The sequence below is a fragment of the Carlito syrichta genome, unplaced genomic scaffold (genome assembly GCF_000164805.1).
Source record: "Carlito syrichta isolate Samal-C Ts95f unplaced genomic scaffold, Tarsius_syrichta-2.0.1 Scaffold301816, whole genome shotgun sequence".
NCBI classification, from domain to species: domain Eukaryota; kingdom Metazoa; phylum Chordata; class Mammalia; order Primates; family Tarsiidae; genus Carlito; species Carlito syrichta.
The window spans coordinates 388588-405322 of record NW_007245912.1 but is presented as its reverse complement, the minus strand read 5'-3'; the positions used below and the strand labels follow the sequence as shown (position 1 = coordinate 405322).

The 16735-nt window shown below is 43.6% G+C and overlaps 1 protein-coding gene across 2 annotated transcripts in view; it reads left to right on the top strand.

Annotated features, from left to right (window-relative positions):
- Positions 1-16033, top strand: part of CUNH11orf65 (chromosome unknown C11orf65 homolog) — a 40445-nt gene extending 24412 nt beyond the window's left edge. The window contains exons 5-10 of one of the 2 annotated variants that reach the window (XM_008055298.1): positions 935-988; positions 1121-1321; positions 2661-2791; positions 11614-11784; positions 14017-14072; positions 15874-16033. In XM_008055298.1, coding sequence (XP_008053489.1) covers positions 935-988; positions 1121-1321; positions 2661-2791; positions 11614-11784; positions 14017-14072; positions 15874-16025 — 765 coding nt within the window. In that variant the 3' untranslated portion in view covers positions 16026-16033. The remainder of the gene's footprint in view (positions 1-934; positions 989-1120; positions 1322-2660; positions 2792-11613; positions 11785-14016; positions 14073-15873) is intronic. The other variant, XM_008055299.2, reaches the window with a different exon arrangement.
- The last annotated feature ends 702 nt before the right edge of the window (positions 16034-16735 follow it).

The following is a 16735-nucleotide window of genomic DNA, read 5'->3' as shown; positions in this document are numbered from 1 at the left end:
TTGCCTGAGCCCGCGGGTTCGAGACCCACCTGGGCAGGTGAGACCTCATCTCTATAATAAAATTAAAAAATCAGCCGGGTGTGGTAGTGCGCGCCTGTAATTCCGGCTACTCGGAATGCTGAGGTGGAAGGATCGCCGGAGCCCAGCAGGTCGAGGCTGTGGTGGCCGGGAGCGGCCACTGCACTCCAGTCTGGGCGACAGAGTGAGACTCCAACTCAAAAAAAAAAAAAAAGAAAGAAAGAAAAAGAAAAATCTGAGAATATACTTTCATATGAAAAGTTCATAAAATTTTTAGACAATATAAAATTATATTTTATATACTAATATAATCTTTTAAGCTTTATAGATTCAACAATTTGGGATAGCATCTATTTTTTCATGTAACCTAATATTATCAGTAGACAAGGTTGAATTGTCTTCTGATAAAGAACCAATGTTTTTTTTTCTCTACTTTCCATTTGGTGCAGAACACTAAAATTTAGAAGACCTATTGTATATAGTTCTTACAGAATTTTAAACATGGATTCTTGATTTAATAAAAGCTGGTTAGGAAATGTCAAATTTCAGTCTAATTTTTTTCTCTGAATGTGCTTGTAAGATAATGTTTTATATGTAAATTATATATTTGAGGACTTATTTAAAACTTCTGTTTTATGAATAGCAAATCACTTGCTTTTATATTTATATATTTCATAGAAAGAAAACAGTTTTCATTTTCTCAGCTAATATCCTATAAACTGTTTTAGTTATTGATACCCCTAAGATATTAAGTCCTTAGCTCTTAAGATATTTTCTAATTTAAAATTAATTATTTGAGGTCTGTTCATCTGACCTATTTCCTAAATAATCGATATTCAGTAAATATTTTAAAATAATAGAGTGAGAAGTGAACTGATACATGCAGAATGTTGAAGAGTAATCTCTTTTCTTACAGGCAGAACTTCTAGACGCAGCTGCTGGCATTCATGTGCGATTCCGATTAGGTGGAGTAAGTAGAGATGAATTCTTACTTAGTAGCCTATAAACACATTTACATGACATTTTAAAGCTGTAATTTTTAAAATGTAAACCACTTCTGTAATTGTATTACAACAGCCCTTTGAACTTTTTCCATCTACAGGTTAAGTTTCCACCTGATATATACTATAAGATTTTTACACACAGACATGTTGAAGATCTGTGTGCTAACAGCCCTAGAGATTATACAAAACTTCCAGCAAAACATACAGCTCATAATAAAAGTGATCGTCTTCAGGAAGAGGATCACAGTGGCTGGTATCGTCGTATAGAAAACAATGGCTGGAGGCTTGTTTCTAATAGAGTAAGAAAAGAGAAAGTTTAATAATTTTTTGTCTTTTATCTGTAGAAACCATTTATCTTTTTAAAAATTAATTTTAAGATTATTTTTTAAAATAATCCTAATAATTTAATCGCTACAATTTGCTTAAGTTAACTACTCTAGGGTTACTGATAATACAACGTACAGCAATTTATCTTTTTCTTCTTGTATTTACTTCTACTTTTAATCGCTTCAAGCTAGGCCATCTTTAGATACTTTCTGATATTCAGCCGATTAGGTACTCAGTATATGATTATAGGATGTGGCATGCTGAATATACTAAGTTTGAAAAGTGAAAATGGTCAAGGTGTGAATTCATTCATTCATTCAACAACTTTATTGTATATCAGTCATATGGCAGGCATTGTTCTAGATGCTGGGGACACAATAGTTAAAAAGATAGACTCAGCCAGGCATGGAGGCTCATGTTTATAATCCCAGAGCTTTGGAAGGGCAAGGTGGGAGGATCACTTGAGGCCATGAGTTGTACACCAGCCTGGGCAACACCACAAGATCCCATCCATACAAAAATAAAATAAAAAATTAGCTAGGTGTGGTGGCATACGTCTGTAGTCCTACCTACTTGGGAAGCTGAGGTGAGAGGATTGCTTGAGCCCAGAAGTTTAAGGCCGCAGTGAGCTATGATTGCGCCACTGCACTCCAGCTTGTGTGACAGAGTGAGACTCTGTCTCTACTTTTAAGAATTAAAAAAGATATAGTCCCTCCCCTCGAGTAAGCAGGTCATTTTAGTACAGTGCAGTAAATACATTAAGTGATTTAATAGGGGCAGATACATAGTGGTGTGGGGGTGGCAAGCTCTCTTCCTTGTTACTTAGCGTGTGTGGCAGGAGGGGAGAGAATTGAAGTGGGTAAATAAGCAACCAGGTAGGAGAAGGTGTTCTTAAGGGAAAACCACAGTCTTGGGACATATAGGAAGGACATCTATGTTTCTGGTGGGTGCCTGTGCTCTGTCAGGATTAGAGTTGCCAAAGGACAACAGCACTAAGTGTAGGCGGGGGTCTCTTCACGTGAGAAGATGAGGTACTCTTAGAATGTGCCTATCCATTTATCCATCCAATGTATACCTACTAAGGCACCTCTGTACACGAGTACTTTGTCAATCTGTCTGTAGTTTGTGCTTCTGGAAGCTCATTACACTACTCATCCGTCACTTAATTAGAAATACCTTCAAAGGGTCTGCCGTTCCTCTATTTCTATCTTGGCATATTCCTGCTGACCACACAGACGTTCTTGTCTATAGCCAGATAGCCTCACAATCACTATTTCAACATTTTGTATATTCATTTTCATTTCTCAATAGTTTTGGAGATCTACTGACAGTGAAATGGTGGAAAACAAAAAGGAAAGTGAATTTCATTTCTCTAAACTGAAGAGAAGGCAAGATTTGGAAAAGAAAAGAAAAATTAGAAAAATAGAATGGATGAGGCAAATGTAAGTTGATGAAATACTTCACTTACTAAAGAAGTATATCGTATTTTAGAGAAAAACAAATTGGGAAAACTTACACTACTCGATTTCAAGACTTAAAAAAGCTACTGTAATCGTGACATTGTGGTATTGTTGAGAAATAAACCCATAAGAATATTGTTAATTAATTTTCAAAAAAGGTGCCAAGGGAATTTAATTAGGAAAAGCAGTCTTTTGGCAAATTAGATAGTCAAATGCAGAAAAATGAACCTTGAGTCTTATCTTACACCATATGTATAATGAACTCAAAAGAGAACATATGTCTAAATATAAGAGCCAAAACCATTAAAGTACCTATGAAGATATATGGTTAGCAAATTAGTACCAGTCAACTAATGACTCACATCATTAGTCATTAGGGAGGTGAAAACTAAAACAATAATGAGATACCACTACATCCCCACTAGAATGGCCGTCATAGTCTGTCATACCAATCGTGGGCAAGGAAAGCACCATTCCATCCCTAGGTATTTACCCAAATGAAATAAAAACATGTCCTCAGAAAGACTGTGTATGAATGTTCATAGCAGCTTTATTGGAAATAGCCAAACACCAGAAACAGCACAAATGTCCATCAGCAGGTGAATGAATGAACAAGTGTTAGCGTGTCTATACAAGGGAGTACTTCTCAGCAATGCAAAGAAACAAACTATTGGTACACATAACATGAGTGAATCTCAAAATAATGATGCTGAACAAAAGAAAACCCCAAAAGAGTACATACTGAATCATTCCATTTACATGGCATTCCAGAACATACAAATAAATCTAGAACATACATACAAATCTAGAGTGACACAAAGCAGAGAAGTAGGTGTCTGAAGATGAGGGAAGGGTACCAAGGGGTACATGGACACTTGGGGGTGATGGGTCTATTCATTTTTTTATTGTAGTGGTGGATCCACAGGTGCATACATATGTCAAGATTGCAAAGTGCACAATTTAAATATGTGCAGCTTACTGTTCATCATTTATCCTCAAGGAGTTGTGGAGTTTTTAAAAGATAATGTGCAGAGACAGTCCAAAGACCCTCATGGCAGTTATGAAGTAGTCCTTCATCTGCGGTGTAAGTTAAGGGCGACCTGGGTTCAAGTGCAAGGGTCACTGGGTTACAGTGCCCACAGTACAACCAAAGGCCCCACCCTGCCAGGTCGTTTGCACTAAGATAAGGGCACCAGTGCGGAAGTGGAACCCTGAGACCTGAGATGAGGACACTTGGGCAGACATAGACAAGGCCAAGAACCCTGAACCTCCAGACTGTCCTATTGGTGGACAGGCATGCTACCCCCTTTGAGGGAAGCAGCCCTTCGCTGCATAAACGCCTTTCAGTGGCTGCTCTGGCACAGTGGCCACACACACTTGTCAGATGCTTCCAAGACTCCCTGCCGCCATTTCTAATTGCCTCCAGCCCACAGTGAGAGTTGTATCTCAGGACAGCCAGACAGAGAGGTCAGGGTCCACTCCAGGAGGAGAGGTCTATAAACCAAAAGAGTTACAGTTACTTACCATCTGATGTTGCCAGAGTCTTGGAAGCATTGTGTGAGGGTGGATTCTAAAGTTGTCAGGTCACACTTACCTGGGATTGTGGATTTAATGTGTTGGCTTGAGTACCCAGAAGTTATGATAATGGTCTGTTAGGTTAGCTGATCAGAGCCTGAGCTTTACCAAAGCTCTCCCATTACAAGTGCCTGAACTTCTCTCTATACAGTACTGTAGAAAAAAAGATTCTAAAGGCCCCGGAGAAATGCATATGTTTGTTCCTATTATTTTCAATTTATTCAACTACCCACTAGCCATGAGCCCTGGAGTACCCAGAGGACACCCTCTTCATCAGACTGTTAAGGAGTGGCTTGGTGAGGGGAACAGCAGAGTTCCTCAAGAACTCTGCAGTGGCTGTTCTCTGTGGGCCGGAGCTGAGACTGGGGAAGCTGTAATGGAACTGGGTCACTGGGAGTAATGGAATGTTGATGTGCTGGAGGTCAGGTGGCTTCCAGACGTGGCTTCTTTACTGGAGTAAATCGACACACCCCTGCACCTGGTGTGCTGCTATCGCCCTGGCAAACGTGTTCTTTCCCATCCCATCACTAAGCAAAAAGAGGAGCAGTTGGTATTTGCATGGAAAGAGGAGCGTGTGGCTTCACATCTTACTCTCCGAACTGTATCAGCTTTGCTGCTCTGTCCCTAGGGGCTTGCAATGAGGACCTTATACTAATTGGATGCGCTGAGCAGAAAATAGCAGCTTCCTGGATGGCTAAGTAGAACAAAGGCACAGGAGGAGGGAGACCAACTTGGCAAACAGTTAAGGATCTGCCCATAACTGAAGCTGAAAGACATTTTGAAATGACTTCTTTTTTCTTCTTCTTTTTCTTTTTTTTTGTCTGAGTCTCACCCTGTTGCCCAGGCTGGGGTGCAGTGGCATGCTCACAGCTACTGCAGCCTCGACCTGCTGGGCCTGTAATCCCAGCACTTTGGGAGTCAGAGGCAAGAGGATTGCCTGACCCCATGGGTTCAAGACCAGCCTGAGCAATTTGGCAAGACCTCATCCCCCCAATAAATAAAAAAAAATTAGCTGGGCATGGTAGCATGCAACTATAATCCAGCACTTTGGGAGGCTGAGGTGAGTGGATTACCTGAGCCTGGGGGTTTGAGACCAGCCTGAGCAACTTGGTGGGAGCTCATCTCTACAATAAAATCACAATAACTAGGAGGACATGGTGGTGTGCATCTATAGTTCCAGCTACTTGAAAGACTGAGGCAGAATAATTGCCAGAGCCCAGCAGGTCAAGGCTGCAGTGACAGTGAGCGTACCACTGCACTCCAGCCTGGGTGACAGAGTGAGACTCTGACTCAATAAATAAGGAAGTAAGTAAATAATAAAGAGATGAGTTTCTATACCTTGCACCATCCACAGCAGTGAGAGACTTCCTTTGATTCGGGAGGTAAATGACTCGTTTGGGCATGTTGCTGCAGCCCGTTTACCAGGTGACCTAATAAGACCACCGGGCTCCAGTGGGACATGGAGCAAGAAAGAGCCGGTAGCAGGTCCGCAATGCACTCAGTTACCCTGCAACCACGGCTTTATGTACTGTCGGATGCAATCCCCAGAGGGTCAGAAACATCTGTGGCTGTGAAATATAACATGGATCCTCTAAAGAGTGCTAACTGGAGACTCACAGCACGGCCCTCCCGGGCATAGGAGTAAGGTGACATGTGCCCCTCTGCCAAAACCAATTCTCCAACTGAAAATCAGTTCTAGCCAGGCTCAGTGGCTCAGCCTGTAATCCCATGCCTTTGGGAGGCTGAGGTGAGTGGATTGCCTGAACCCATGGGTTTGAGACCCGCCTGGGCAGTGAGAGTTCATCTCTACAATAAATCAAAAAATCAGCCGGGCGTGGTAGTGCGCGCCTGTAATTCTGGCTACTTGGAAGGCTGAGGCAGAAGGATCGCTGGAGCCCAGCAGGTTGAGGCTGTGGTGGCCGGGAGCGGCCACTGTACTCCAGTCTGGGCGACAGAGTAAGACTCCAACTCAAAAAATAAAAATAAAAAAAAAGAAAATCAGTTCCAGGCTTTCTATTGGGGCTGGTAGACATTGAATGCTGGATGGCAGGACATCAAATGCTATGTGATCATGAACTGCCCGGGCTTTATTTAATCCACTGAACCATGAAATTGAGAGCGTGTAACATCATTTCAGTATAAAATTGATGTGGTGTATGTGAGAACAGGCCTGAGAAGATCCAGAAGGCCCAAGTAAGCTGCATGCGCAGGTGGCCCAGACTCCTCGCCACCCTTGTGCTCACTGCCTCCGTGCCACCTGCAGGCCTTTAGCTTCACAGGGAGCCTCTCATGGCAGGGTAGCAAGAGGAATACGCTGGGCCTGATTCACCGGAGATCTGTGGCACCATCCCCAAATGGACAGCTAAGAGATAACAGACGCTCAGTCCACAGGGTCAGAGGATGCCCTTCCAGTGGCCACAACTGCAGGGAGCCCATCTGGTTTCCTCATCTTGAGAAAGGGAGATAACCTGAGGTGTGGATCCCACTGACTGCAGACAGTAGCTAATATTTTCCTGGGGGATTAATATTTGGAAAGAATAAAATTGGAAAATCGGTGACTAGGTCATGGGAGATGTATATACTCAGGGTGGATACAAATTATATCCACATCCCACATGCATGTCCTCCAAAGGGCTCGTGTGAGGCAGACAGCACTCAGAAACTGGATGGTGAGCTGATCCGTCCTGTGGATGTCAGCATTTTCCCTGGCCACCTCAGTGGCTACACCATGGAACCATGTACAAAGTGGCCATCGTTGCAGGGACAGAGGTTATATATAGACTCACCAACACGTTCTTCCCCATACCACCATTGTTTTGGCTACAGCACAGCTGAATGTATAGCACAGGCCATTGCTCTGTCTCCAGTAATGAGCTAGGGTAGCATAGGCTAGCTGGTGGCAGGCTGATTATGTTGCATAATAGAGGAGATATCCCTTTGTCCTCACAGCGGTAGACGAATGGTCTGGATATGCATTTTAATTTTGTCTGCATTACCTCTGTTAGCAACACCATTTGTTTCAGAATCTCTTAACATCCATCGTTTTATTTCATACGATATTGCCTCTAACTAGTTTACTCATTTACAGCAAAGGAAGTATGGTTATGGACTCAGAACACCAGAATTCACTTAGCACATGTGCCATCACCTAGGAACAGCTGGCGGTACGATTTGCAGAAGCCACCAGAATGACAACATCTGGTGATAAGCCAATATACATGAAGAGTAGTCTTTTATTTTAGTTCTTCTTTCTTTCCTGTGTTTATTTACCCTCAAAACAATCCTCATCCATAATTGAGCTCTGTTTTTTTTTTTTAGTCAGTCTTACTCCTTCACTTAGGCTGGAGTACGGTGTCACTGCAGCCTCGACCTCCTAGGCTCAGGCAAGTCTTCCTCCAGGGGAGCACCACCATGCCCGGCTAACTTTTTTGATTTTTTAATAGAGATGTTACCCAGGCTGGTCTCAAACTCCTAGGCTCGCGCAGTTCCCCTCCCTGGGTCTCCCAAAGTGCTGGAATTACAGGCATGAGCCACTGTGCCTGGCTTGTATTTTAACTATATAGGTATTTGTATCCCAACCTCAATGAAACAGAATTTCTTATCTTCCTTACCGTAAAAGTTGTTTCTTCTCACTATTCCTCCTGGTCTCAGTTTATGATCCTATCATTTGCCCACTCATCCAAGCCCAAAATGTAGGGGTTACCCTCTACTTCTCCCTGTTTGTAAGCTCCTCCGTGTATTCTGTCATCAGGTTCTATTAATTTTGCTTCCAAAGACTCTCCCCAACCTGACATTTTCTTTCAGTCTCTACCGAGACATCTCATCATTTTCATCTCTACCTCATCTGCCAAGTCCACCTTCTAAGTGGCCTCCCTGCTCCTTGTCTTTCTTGTCTCTGTATAGACACTGAACTGATGTTTCTAAAACACAGATCACTTATTTACCTAAAACATGTTCAGGGCTCCCTGTTACCTACACCCCACATGACATTTCCTCTCCCTACGTTGCTCTTTTCTGGCTCAGCAACATGGCAACATGATCTTCATCCTTTGATACCTGGCCCAAATATCTCCTTCTGAAGTTTCTCTGACCTGCCTGGACACAGTTAGGTGCTTCCCTTTGATGTTCCCATGGAACTTGTCTACACTCATGGTTTTACAGTTATCTGCATGTTTGTCATCTCCGCTAGACTTTGAGTCCCTACAGAACAGGGACTCTGTTCTCCTTATTAGCACAGGACCTCAGGCATAGTTGGTACTTAATGAGTCTGTGTTGTTTGTAGAATGAATGAATGAATGAATTTTTTTTTTTTTTTGAGTTGGAGTCTCACTCTGTCGCCCAGACTGGAGTGCAGTGGCTGCTCCCGGCCACCGCAGCCTTGACCTGCTGGGCTCCGGCGATCCTTCCGCCTCAGCCTTCCGAGTAGCTGGAATTACAGGCATGCGCTACCCCGCCCGGCTGATTTTTTGATTTATTGTAGAGATGAGGTCTCGCTGTACAGGCGGCTCTCAAACCCGCGGGCTCAGGCAATTCACTCACCTCAGCCTCCCAAAGGCGCGGGATTACAGGCTGAGCCACCAAGCCCGGCTGACAAACGTTTTCTATAATGTTCCTTCCCTTTAAATTTCCTAGTTTAGAAAGAATATGAGATCATTTTAAAGTGAGTACACCTAGAAATATATTGCAACAGTACCAATAAAACCAAATTTCATCTTGTTTTTGTTTTCTTTTTTTAAGGATCACTAGTTCATTTAGAAAACAAGTTGTGATTATAAAGTGATTTTTATTTCTGGTTTCTAACTATTTCTACTTTCTATTCTATTCTATTCTAACTATTTCTACTTTCTGACCTGTTATTGTTGTACCACTGTTTAGACCACTTAAATATAATGCTGACTAATTTTAAGAGTTCAAAACCTGAGACTTAGGATGATTTCTATGACTCTCTTGAAAACGAAGTGCCTTTTATACTTTATTGATAAGAGAAAAATATCTGAATTGTTGTATTTCGCTGTTGAAAAGGAAAAAAGAATGCTGTCCTGGTTTCAAAATCTAAAGTGTATATATATGTAGGAAGGTGAAAAATGGAGGATATTGGAAAAAGTGCTTTCACCCCCAGCCTTCCAGAAGGCATGAGCATTAGTTCAATAACTCTGGGCCACTGGGTACCAACATTCATTCATTTACTTAATACATGTTGGTTGAGTGCCTGTTATGTTCTGGGACCAAGTATAGAGTGGAAGATTGCAAGTTCTATGAAGAATTTGACTACTGTATAAACACATAACACTTTGAGTGAAAAACTGCAGAAAATGGAAAGTCATACTTTCTTACAATTTTTGCTCTAACTAAACTATAAACCCAGAGGCATGCTCCTGCTTCTAGAAAACGTATTTGCTCTCGTGGAGCATTTTCCATTGAAATTCTGACCAAGTAGAAGCTTCCTGAGGGCAGGATGCACCTCCTCACTGTCATTGTCGTGTCCCTGCTACCCAATGTTGGGCAAGCCTTCGTTTATTGAATGCTTCCTATGTGCCACTGTTCTAAATGCTTTACATGGATTTACACTTCTAAACCTCTCACCAATGCTAGGAGGAAGTAGTATTTTAAAGGAAGCAGTCACTGAGACCCAGAAAGGCCAGGTTATTTGGCGAGGGTTACATAGCTAGTAAATCACAGAACTGATTCACATCCAGACAGTTTGATACCAGGGTTCTGTTCTACGTCACTGCTATGCTGCTTCCTAATCAATGAGTGTTGAGCTAATCAACGAATACAATTTCAGAATAGGTTGATTTTTAGATGGCTACCAATGTGGGTCTCAAAATGAGTAACACAGGAAATGCTGTGATGTTCTTGGTGAGGATTACTGACTTCTTTCTAACCATTCCCCTTATATTTGGCGGATACGGTGTCTTGTATGCCAGATCAATCTAAGACTGCTGCAGAAGGCGGCTGGACCCGAGAGCTGGCTCTGCATTTCTTTATCCCTCAAATAGAAATAAAAGTAGCTATTCAAATGGCTGTGCCTTTTTTTAAAAGAGATAATTAAACAAGATATGAAAAGTACCTGGTGCCAAGAAGATGTCAATATCTGTCTTCTCTTTACCTCTTCTCTGTTTCCTTTTTCCACTTCCCCTCCCTCTTCCCACCTGCCATTAGCCTCGTGACTTTATAAAAGCTACTCAGCTCCTCCAGGATTTATTTTCTCACCTATAAAATGAATGGCTTAAAGAATAAAAGAGAAAAAAAAAGAAAACAAAAAAATGTGTGAGTTAATTAGATGGTCTCTAAGATATTTTCCCTCTATAAATCTGTGATTCAGTGATCTGATCACTTAGTTTTTCTTTGTATCATTCCAGTCTGGGCGACCGAGTGAGACTCCAACTGAAAAAAAAAAAAAGTAACTTACTGAAAGGCATTTGAGGCCTCTCTGATTAGTGTGGCTGCTTTTTCTCAAAAGATCCCATCACAAAGGGGCACAATGGCTGGTGCCTGTAGTTCCAGCTACTTGGGAGGTTGAGGAGGGAGGATAGCTTGAGGCCAGGAGTTTGAGACCAGCCTGTGCAACATAGCAAGACCACCATCTCTACAAAAAAAAATTAAAAATGAGCTGGGAGTAGTGTTGCATGCCTGTAGTTCCAGCTACTTGGGAGACTAAAGTGGGAGGATCGCTTGAGCCCAGGAGTTCAAGGCTGCGGCGAGCTATGATTGTACCACTGCACTCCAGCCTGGGCAATATAGCAAGACCCTGTCTTTTTTTTTTTTTGAGTTGGAGTCGCACTCTATCGCCCAGGCTGGAGCACGCTCATGGCCAACCCAGTGTCGACCTGCTGGGCTCCGGCAATCCTTCCACCTCAGCCTTCCAAGTTGCTGGATCTACAGGCATGTGCTACCATGCCCAGCTAATTTTTTGATTTACTGTAGAGACACCAAATTGCCCGGGCTGGTCCTGAACCCACAGGCTCAGGCAGTTCACTCACCTGGGCCTCCCAAAGTGCTGGGATGACAGGCTGAGCCACCGAGCTCAGACCAAGACCCTGTCTCTTCAGTTAAAAAAAAAAATTATCCCATAGATCTTCACTTAGATGCAGCTGAGTTGTATAGGATGAAAACCTGATTCTGTGTGAATAGTTTTAATATTCAAATAGCAGCAGAACATATCAATGTCATCTACTTGTCATCCCCTGTTCCAGAGGATTAATGTCCCTCTCCATTTCTCTACTTAGGTACTATGCAGGAAACCTGGAGGCCAAGTCAACGTGTAGGGAAACTCTGGGTTTAATTCACACAGCAACAAAGGGGCTGATAAGAGCCATCGAAGATGGTGGGATCGATTCTGTGATGGAATGGGAGGTGGATGAAGTGCTGAACTGGACAAACACACTGAACTTCGATGAGTAAATACATGTTGCTCTTTTTGGGGAACTAACCAGTGCCTTTATGGTCCCCACAGTCTACTTTCGTGTTCAGTCTTTGCAGTTCTCTAGGTGTTGGTAACTGGCTCTATGACACCATGTTTGATGAGCATTTCAGAGTTGGACATTTTTCAAAGGCTGGGTAGTTTTCTACAGATGGACAATTAGAATGGCAGAAATGCCTTGAAAGCTGATGTTTAGTGATAAAAAAGTTTCTTCCCAAAGGTTTTTGTGCCAGCTCCCTGTTATGACAGGTCGGCGCTCTCCTGGGATAAAGCCATCTGCCTCTTCAGACACGTATCATAACCATCAACTGAGTACATTATCATTTTGAAGAGTAGACAACTTCACTCTTAGACTCCAGGACATAATGAGCACTGTTGTAAATTCCTGTGCCCTGGGATCGGTCGCTGCAGATGTGTAGGCCATAAAACAAACCTCACATCACTGCCACCGAGTTGCCCACAATGCCACAGGAGGGCTCCCATGACCATTGCTGGCATTCATCCTGTCAGACAGTCGGATATTCCTCTTCCAGGATCATATTTTTCAAACAGAAAGTGAATTTTGACATGCTTACTAAGCAGTTAGCATCCAGGAAATAGTAAATAATTTCCCAATATTCTGTTTACCTCAATTAGTGAGAGCCCTATGCCCATGAACGTTATGGGTAGTTTCTATATCTGAAGCTGTTCCTTTGATTTCTAAGACGTAGTGGATTGTGGATTCCACATACTCATTATTATTATCTAAAAAATGCTAAACATCTCTTAGTGAGAAAGATTAGCTCTATGATATAAACAGCATGGTAATGTTGTCATCAGACCTCTGCTTCTATTTGTAAAACTTGGATTTCTCATCAGTTTATGCTGGTTTGTTCTCTATGAGAAGTCCTTTTTAAGTAATGGAATAAATTCATGTCCTAATCTTAGAAAAAGCAGGGACAGTGGTGGGCTTCAAATAGGGCATGTGTTTGTGTCCCTGACTATTAGGGCTTAGAACACTACCAATCAAGCTCCTTTGCCATGCGTTCCTTGAAGGGAATGAAAACCTCTGAGTACAGAAATCCAAGCAAGCAGGGTGAGTGGCGTCCCACTCTTTGTAGTGCCCCTGAGCCACCACGGAAAGCACCGAGTCTGCCTGAATCCACGGTCAAGCCAAACGGACTTGCCTGCCGAGGAGTCCTGCAAGGGGTTGACGCCACCTGCTTCCATCTAGGCTGCCCAGCAGGATCCTACTTAAGGCCATGGCAGAGAGTTCATGGAGCACCACAATGCAGCAGTGGGAGCAAGGAGCCAAATGCAGACACGGCGCCTCATCACGGTTAAATGCTGCTGGGCAGGATGTGCCGTCCCACGGCCAGCAGTTTCAGGAGCACAGGGTTAACGAGTTAAAATAATCCAGGTGGAATCAGTTCTTGGAAAGTTTCGGTGTTTTCTGAGTTACATGGCGATTCTAACCCTCCACACCCTTTCCCTGCCAGCTCCCTTCCGGCACCCACTGTGACCAGCTCCTTACGTGATGTCTTGGTGGGAGGGTGTGCAGTTGCGGAAAAGAGGCTTGGGCAGGTGGGCCACGGAGCTGAAGGCGGGCTGAGTCTAGAAAACCTGCCTCTCGGTGCCTTCGATCATGCTCGCAGCCCGTCCTGCCCGTCCTTCCCGTTTCGCCTTCTCCCGGGCTACCCGCCTCTCCCTCTGGAATGGATGTTTTCTGGACACTGCAGAGACAGCTGTTGCTCTAACAAGATAATGAGCCACAGGCTTTACATTTCCCTGCACATGTCAGATACCATGGGTCTGGCAACTCAGAACCCAGGAGGAAGATTTTGTTGTTTCTCCCTGTCTTTTCCCTCAGAGTTGCCCGTCCATACTTTTAATCTGGAAGTTATTAACTAACATCTCAGTAAACACTCAACTGAGGACGGAATCTTGCAGGAATGAAACAGGATGAAATGCGGAGATGTGCTGGAGGGAGACCAAAGGATGCTGAGATGGTGGGTGGTGGGACCATTTTTGTTCCTCCTTCAGCTCCTTGTCCGGGTTGTCTTAACTGTACGTGAGCTACTAGGAGTGGGAAATTCATGAGAAGTAAACACCGAGACTAGTGAACTTATCATTAGCTAAGATTTCTCAGAAGTGGGTTTTTAGAACTAGTCTAAGCATGTACTAATGAATCAACTTATTACTTACTCATGAATCAATTTAATTTATTTAGGTATATTGCCAGCTGGAAGGAAATCGCTACAAGCAACTCTTCAGGCAACTTCATGGGTAGGCAATTCTTAGCAATGTGTTCTGGGAAGTTCTCGTGAACAGAAATGATACACTCTACACATGTACATATTTCTAAGCTCCTCTCATCTCAGTGTCCTGCACAATACATAGATTTAGAAGAATTTGCCGAGTCGTATTTACCTTTGTATATAAGATTGTTATTTTGGAATAGAGGGAAAATTTCTAAATGACTTAGGGTTGAATAAAATGGCTTTAAAAATATGAATTCTTTTTTAAAAAGTTACCGTTTTTAATAATTAACTTGACCTTGCTCGCAGTCATGGTTTTAGTAATAATTTTTAATGAGCCAGCTTCACTTGGCACAATAAATGCCTCAAAATGTTGAAAGCATTTTTTAGGTTCTGTGCCACGATTGTCCTGCCAGCGGTCAGCAACACTGCAAAGCTGAACATGATACCCAGTGTGTTCGAAAAGCGTGTCATCAGACCCCTGAGAAACCACAGCCAAAGCCGGGTGTTGGTTATTGCGTGATCCATCCTGCTAGCAGATGTGGGAAGCAGTAGAACCGGGAGGTTAGGATTGAGGAGTCTTGATCCATACACTGCCTGGGTTTGATTTGGCTCCACTGTTGCTGGCTGTGTGATGTTGGGCAAGTTACCAGCTGAGTTTTCTTTCTTTCTTTCTTTCTTTTTTATTTGAGCTGGAGTCTCACTCCATCGCCCAGGCTGGAGTGCAGTGGCACACTTACGGCCACTCCAGTGTCAACCTGCTGGGCTCAGCCTTCCAAGTAGCCGGAACTACAGGCACGCACGCCCACGCCCAGCTAATTTTTGACTTATTGTAGAGATGAGGTCTTGCAGAGTTGCCCAGGCTAGCCTCAGGCAATCAGGCAAGACTCAGGCAATCCATTCGGGTCGGCTTCCCAAAGTGCTGGGATGACAGACTGAGCTTCCAAGCCAAGCCAAACTGAGTTTTCTGGTGCGTGGAGTAACAGTAGTGCCTGGCTCACAGGCTGTGAGGTCAAGAACTTGGCAGGGGGGCCAGGGCGCTGTCTGTGCTGTTGGCTGCAGGATCTCCAGCGCATGGTAGGTTCTCAGTGGCAGATCAGAGGACATGAAGGAATGACAGGCACACACGGGGAAAGAGAGAATGTAACTTACTGAGTTGAAGAGATTGCTGTGAAAAGGGAAAGGTACAGGTGGGAGTTGGAAGGAGCTTGAGAGCAAGTGAAAATTATCGCCAGCGGTGGAGACTTCAGTAGTCCCTTAAGCGGGTGACGCACTGAAGATGGCGGCATAGGCGAAGAGAATGTGTGTCGCTTCTTCAGGAAGCAAGAGAAGATCAAATCTCGAGCAGATTGAGAAACTTCAGCTCTAAAAAGAAAAGGCATCTCTTTTTTTATAAATAAAGCACTGGTAGCTCCTAGTTGATCACGGAGCACTGATGAAATGCCAAACACTCTGCTTAAGTTCTTTACCATCACATTTAATTATCCCAAAAGTATGATGAAGCAGGTGCCATTATTATCTACACTTACAAATGGGGGCACCAAGACTGAGGCTAAATCACTTGTCCCAAATTACAGAGATGGTTATCAGTAGGTCAAATCTCAGACTCAGGTCCCGCAGAGACTTTGGTAGACATTGTGGACAATGAGATGTGGGAGTGAGAGCAGGAAGAACGCAGAGGCTCGGGGCATTTACGGTCTGAGTTAAAATCTGCCCCGAGCGCGGCGACGGGAATGTGGACCAGGCCTTGCCTGGCAGGTAGCAGCATTTGGAGGAGTCTGTGTCTGGTACATCGGGCACCTTTCTAATCCTTTGCTGTTTCTCTTTAGGATTCAGGTTTGAGCACGCACAGAAAGGGATCTATGACTATGGAGCTATATCATGCATGCCAGTGAGAACACCAGAGGATACTGTCTATGAAAATTTCATTCAAAATCCAAATTTCACTAGATTAACGCCTGATTCCACTTATGGAATATAACGTACCTTCTTCTCCTTTCTGGGCTATGGCTCTTTGACTCCCGCGCCCACCAGTCATAGCCAAGAGATAATGTATTCTGATGGGAATGACTTGTATATATATTCTACGCACAGAATCTGGAAATAGAACACGGAACTGTATACAATGGTCACGGAAGATACAGAAATTATTCCTGGAATTCTGAGAAACTGTAGTATTCTAACAGTCACGCTTGAATAAAGATGCTCTATTTAGATGTAAAAGATTTCAGGTTGGTATCTTCCGTCTATGTCTGAGGCATGTAGATCGTTCGTGTCAGATGGCTTTGTCCCTTTGCCCATGTCCAGTGCGCCTCCCCCGCCCCCGTGCCCCTTCCCCTTCCTTTCTCCTGAAGCTGCTTGGCGATGCGTCCTCATTGCCCTTGCCTTTCTGTTTCTCTGCAAGTCGCTCTTGCTCACAGCCTGGCTGACGCAGCTCTCTCCTCCTCTCTTTCAGATTTGTCTTTCTTCGTTTGCCTTTGCTTTGATCAGTGTTGCCCTTTCCCTTTTTCCCTTGTCCTGTCTAGATTCTTCCCTCGTTTAGGAGGCATGGCTTCCTGGAGAATGTTATGTAAGCCGTGCAATTCCCTGGGGTCATACAGTTGAGCTGCTTTATAATTTTAATGTCTCTCCTCTGTACGATACAAACCCACAAAACCTTAGCTGGAGCCCTAACCTGTTATTCTGGGCCAG